Source organism: Varanus komodoensis, unplaced genomic scaffold, assembly GCF_004798865.1.
Source record: "Varanus komodoensis strain SLA01 unplaced genomic scaffold, ASM479886v1 scaffold9, whole genome shotgun sequence".
NCBI classification, from domain to species: Eukaryota; Metazoa; Chordata; class Lepidosauria; order Squamata; family Varanidae; genus Varanus; species Varanus komodoensis.
This window is the reverse complement of record NW_025336598.1, coordinates 9758565-9763537: the sequence shown is the minus strand read 5'-3', so window position 1 is coordinate 9763537 and position 4973 is coordinate 9758565. Positions and strand designations below refer to the sequence as shown.

The 4973-nt window shown below is 42.3% G+C and overlaps 1 protein-coding gene across 1 annotated transcript; it reads left to right on the top strand.

Annotated features, from left to right (window-relative positions):
* Positions 1-3857: 3857 nt before the first annotated feature.
* On the top strand, positions 3858-4713 carry FGFBP2 (fibroblast growth factor binding protein 2). The gene has a single exon (XM_044418364.1). It carries the CDS (start codon positions 4030-4032, stop codon positions 4711-4713), a length of 684 nt encoding a protein of 227 aa, XP_044274299.1. The 5' UTR covers positions 3858-4029.
* Positions 4714-4973: the final 260 nt, after the last annotated feature.

Genomic DNA, 4973 nt, shown 5'->3' with positions numbered 1-4973 from the left:
ATATATGAGATCATCCTCAGTTCCGTCCATGGCATTGCTGATTCCACATTTCTTGAAAGACTTCACAATCACCTCTTGTTTGACGCCAAGGAGGAGGTCCAAACTGTCTCTCTGCATCTCTGTTTCCATGCTCTTTTGCATAACTGATTACATCCAGTTTAAATTTTGCAGAGTAAGACATTCACTTATCGATACCGGTACTTACTTTTTTTTGTTTTCTGACATTTTTATGGGATCAGAACGCTCCGACATTACCGCTCCCAGTCGCATCTGGGCACTGGCTGCACACACTCTGCAGCATCAGCTGACATCAGTTACATAAGGCTCATGATTAGAGGAAACCTATTAGCTTGTCTCTGCAATCGGAAGTTTGCAGAGATAAGGTATCAGCAATTTCGCAAGTGCGGTTCTCCTCCCCCCAGGTATGAGACGCCCCTCCATTTTTAGGTAAATATTTTTAAGAAATATACACAGAAAAATACTGTAAGTATCCTGAATAAAGGAACAGGCTCTGGGGGTCTTAGTCTGAACCATACATCTAGAGTGGGGGAGAAGAAAGAGGAAATGATTTGTTGTACATCAAGCCAATAACACAGACTATGAAGCAAGGAAGCAACAGCTGTAATGTAACTACTCGTAGCCAGTCAGTCCTTCAACAGACAACAGTGGCTTGGATGCCAAGAGTGGAAGACATTTCCACTCTCTCAAGGAATGCTGTGATTTCCTCCTTTTCCAATTGCATCTCCTGCTCACATAGCCCCTACTGCATATTCTCCCCCAAAGTAGAAAAGGTTATTTCAAGTCCCCAACCAGGAATCTAGACTGAAAGAGTTCCAAATAATCAATATTCCATTCAAAACAGTCTTGAGTTGTGAGGCTTCTACCCTCTGCAATGCTTTGCTCAAAGAATTATATACTGGGTGAAAATTATGCAAAATAATAATTTTCAAATTTGTTTATTTTCAGTGAAATACTATTGCCTTTTAAATACTCTCCTTCAAGAAGGCATTAACTACCCACAAGGTCTATCTGAAAAGCCTAGCCCTAAGCCTAACCCTGGCCAACAACTGGTAGGTCAAGGATCCAATCAGCGAGCAGTAATCCCCCCCCCCCCAAGAGTTTATCTACATCTTCAGCCTAGGCAAACTTTAAAAAAAAATGCATCCATAATATCATGAACAAGCAGTGTCCCAGCATCTATCTTTGTGATTGCAATTATTGAAGCAGATGCAACAGAGTTAATCCACCAAATATAATGTGCATTGGTCACTGCAGGCTTCTGAGGTTTCACCAGGTAATCATCTGGGTTCATGTGAAGGAGATTCGTCAGAAGAGCTGTGAAGACACAATGACAGCCAGGGCAGAAAGCCTCCCTCAATATCACCCCCTCCGAACAGGACTTAAAATGGCTTCTACCCCATGTTTGAACTTGTACTCAAGTTTCTGATAGATGCATTCCAACTGTCAACTAAGTCTTTTCATTGCCTTCTAATATGTCAGAAGGGGGCAACATGGCTCTACATTCACTGGAAGTTGTTTGGAAGTGGTTGTATCAGTGTTCTGAGTCTTTCATACCCAGTAGAAATCGAGACCCTGGCAAGACCATCAGCCAAAATCACAGGACACTTTTCCGAAAAATGCAGACAGACCTTTACAAGCAGAGGAGTGGGAGGTGAACTGCCAGGGTTCTCTCCCTCCCTCCAGAAACTTACTTGCTGGGTGACTCAGATGTTTATTAATGCTGCTGTCAATGCCTGGAGTGAGTGGGGTTCATTGGCGCTTCTGAGCAGACCTGCCTCATCTCTGTTTCCTCCTTCTGATGTATTTTTAATTTGCTAATTAATGAAGAGCACAGGCACAGAGAGCACTCTTCTTGGAAGCTATGCCAGGTTTCCAAATTTGAGCCTAATCTGGTACCACAGAACTAATCAGGAACCCAAGGATTAGTGTTCAAGGTCAGGCTGTGAATAGCCAATCAGTAGAGATCATGGACTGTATTGGGGGTGGGGGGGGGCTTTTCTTAGACCCCCCATCTCATTAATTCATTCAATTATATTTCTATCCAGCATTTTTCTTTTTTAAAGAACTCAGAGCAGCTTACATCATTCTCTTGCTCTCAATCTTATCCCCACAACAACATTGTGAGATAGGTTGGGCTGTAAGTCTGTCACCGGCCCAAAGTCACCCAGTTGGCTCTATGGCTGAGCAGAGACTACCCAGATTGCCTTAGTTCCAGTCCCACACTTTTAGCCACTACACCACACTGGCTCTCTTGCCAGTTTTCTCCTATTTTTTGTACTGTTTTCTCTATCTGTGTTTCGCATTCTTTTAATCTGGTGTCCTGAGGTGCAGGAGGATCTCCCAAGATCCTCCAACTATTATTTTATCCTTAATGTTTTGATCTACTTTGTGTTCATGATACTGTTGTTAACTTGCTTTGACTTCCTTTTCTGCACAATGGATTGCTGTGGTGAATTCAAAATGCCCTCTGCTTGGTGGGCATGACCTCAAAGATCAATTGTCTCAGTTTCCCTTTTCTTTGCAATGGGTTGCTATCTTAATTCTGCATAAAAGGTAAAAGTTTCCCTGTGACATTCAAGTCCAATCATGTCTGATTCTTGGGGGTGGAGCCAGCATTTGTCCACGGACAGTTTGGACAGCATGACTAAACACCATGGTGCACGGAATGCTGTTACCTTCCCAACAAAGTGGTACCTAGCTATCTACTTGAATTTATATGCTTTCAAACAGCAAGGTTGGCAGCAGCTGGGACCAAGCATGGGAGTTCACCCTGTTGTGCAGATTCGAACTGTCAACCTTTCGATCATCCAGCCCAGCAGCTCAGCAGTTTAAACCACTGCGCCACCCACAGTCCCTAACTCTGCATACAGTGACCTTTCAGTTGTACTCAACCCCATCAGCGCCAGTCTCACTGATTCTCATTATTCTTACTCTTACAACATTACCTTTATATCCTGCCCTTTTTCCTCCCAAGGCAACTTCTATAGTCATCCTCCACTCAATTCATAAGAACCCAGTGATGTAGGTTCAGTTGATAGTGACTGATCCAAGTCAACCTGAGAACTTCAAATAGTTCCTCCAACACCCTTATGGAAGGAAACAGCATGAAGACCAAATCTAAACTAATAGTGACCTGCCCATGAAAACTGAATCTTTCACCCACACATCTCTGTCCCACAATCTACAACAGAACACCAGATCTAGAGGATGTCTTATCACATATGTTGGATTTGATTATAATTTGGGACAAGGTCATGGTTGTCAGATAGCTGCTTCTGTTAAGCTGGCTTTGACATATATGTTGAAATCCCCCAAGACCATGGAATTTTCAATACCATTTCTGAGTCTACCTCAGTGAACATGGGCTCAACCTATGGTTAAGAATTTCAATCCTATCTCAAGTTCCCAGTCCCTATTTCCCAATGTACACAATTGAACAGGAAGATGGAATTCTACAAACCACAGCCACTTTGCCTTCCTAATCTGCCAAGCTGTATCCAGTGCATTTGATATTTTTGTGCACATGACAGGGTGAGATATACATCTCGCCTTTCATTCAGCCTGGTCAGCTTCCCTGCTACTTTAATTATTTGCAAGTTTGACCTTATTTCTGACTACTACTGTGTGATCAGACAAGAATTAATGTGGAGTGTAGTTCATATGGCAACTGGAAAATAGAAAATGTCATGTGCTAAAAGAGCCAGTGTGGTGTGTGCATTTTAGGCAGAAATATTTCTTTCACTAGCACAACTATGCTGTGTTGGGGCAGCAAGATTTGTCTTGTTTCCTTCCTGAATGTTCACAGGTTATTTGGCATTCCATTGAGCTATAAATTATACCCATATGCTCACACCAAAGGAGTTTATTTAAAAGGAGTTTAGGGTGGGTTAACCACATGCACAAACCAACCTGAAAGCAGAGAGAGAGACTTCTTTGTACAGCAGTCCTTTAAAGATACTCCATTTGGCTTCTTCTCACTTGTGAAGTGTTGAGTTGCTCCAAGATTGCATGTGGTATTTCACAATGAAGGGGACCATCATCTGTTTCATATTTTTTATCAGTTTCATGGCAGGCTTAGGTCAAAATCCAAGGCCAAAAAAAAGGAGCAACAATGAAGAGATTAATTTTCAGACAAGAGTTAAAGATGCCTGCACAATGACTGTGAATGGAAATGGTGAAATGAAGCTAAGAATAGAATGTAGGAATCAAGGCAAGACTTACTGGTGTGAATACACTGGCAAACCATCAGTTTGTCATTCTTTTAATAACAATCCAAGGATTTTCTGGAATCAGATTGCCATGGAACTAAGGAAACGGATCAACGCCTGCCACCCCAATCTGGTTCTGAAGCCTCCCATGTGCCAGAAGGCTTCTCCCGAAGCACACATGAAGCAAGTTGCCTTCAGCATCAAGCCAAATCCACGTCCTATCCAACAAGCAGATATTGGCAACCAGGCAAAGATGGTCCAAAAACAACTGCCGTCTTCAAAGCAAATTAAAGAAAGCCAAGCAGGGAAAGGTTTCCTTAAAAAGTCAGGGAAGCCCAAACCATCTTCTCTACCTGCTATAAAACCAACCCAGCAAGGCCCAGGCTCTGAAATCGATTCTGAAGCAATGAAGCTAGCACGGGAGCACTGTTGGGAGTCCCTGCATAATGTCTGTTCCTACATCATCAGCATCTTTAGAGGCTGAGGAGGAAAAGGTAAATTTGTCTCTATTATATTCTGATACAGTCCTGTATCTCTAGAAGACAGGTTCCAGAGGTACAGCTTGAGCCTAAGAGCAAAAAAAAAAAAAAAAATGGAATGGCAAGGCTGGTATTAGTATTATTAGTCTTAATAGCAGTAATCTATTTCTATCCTACCTGTTCCCAATGACTGGGACTCAAGGCTGTACATACTGTAAAATGTTAAGAAAATCCAATAGCAGATGTATAGGTACACTCCAGCTAA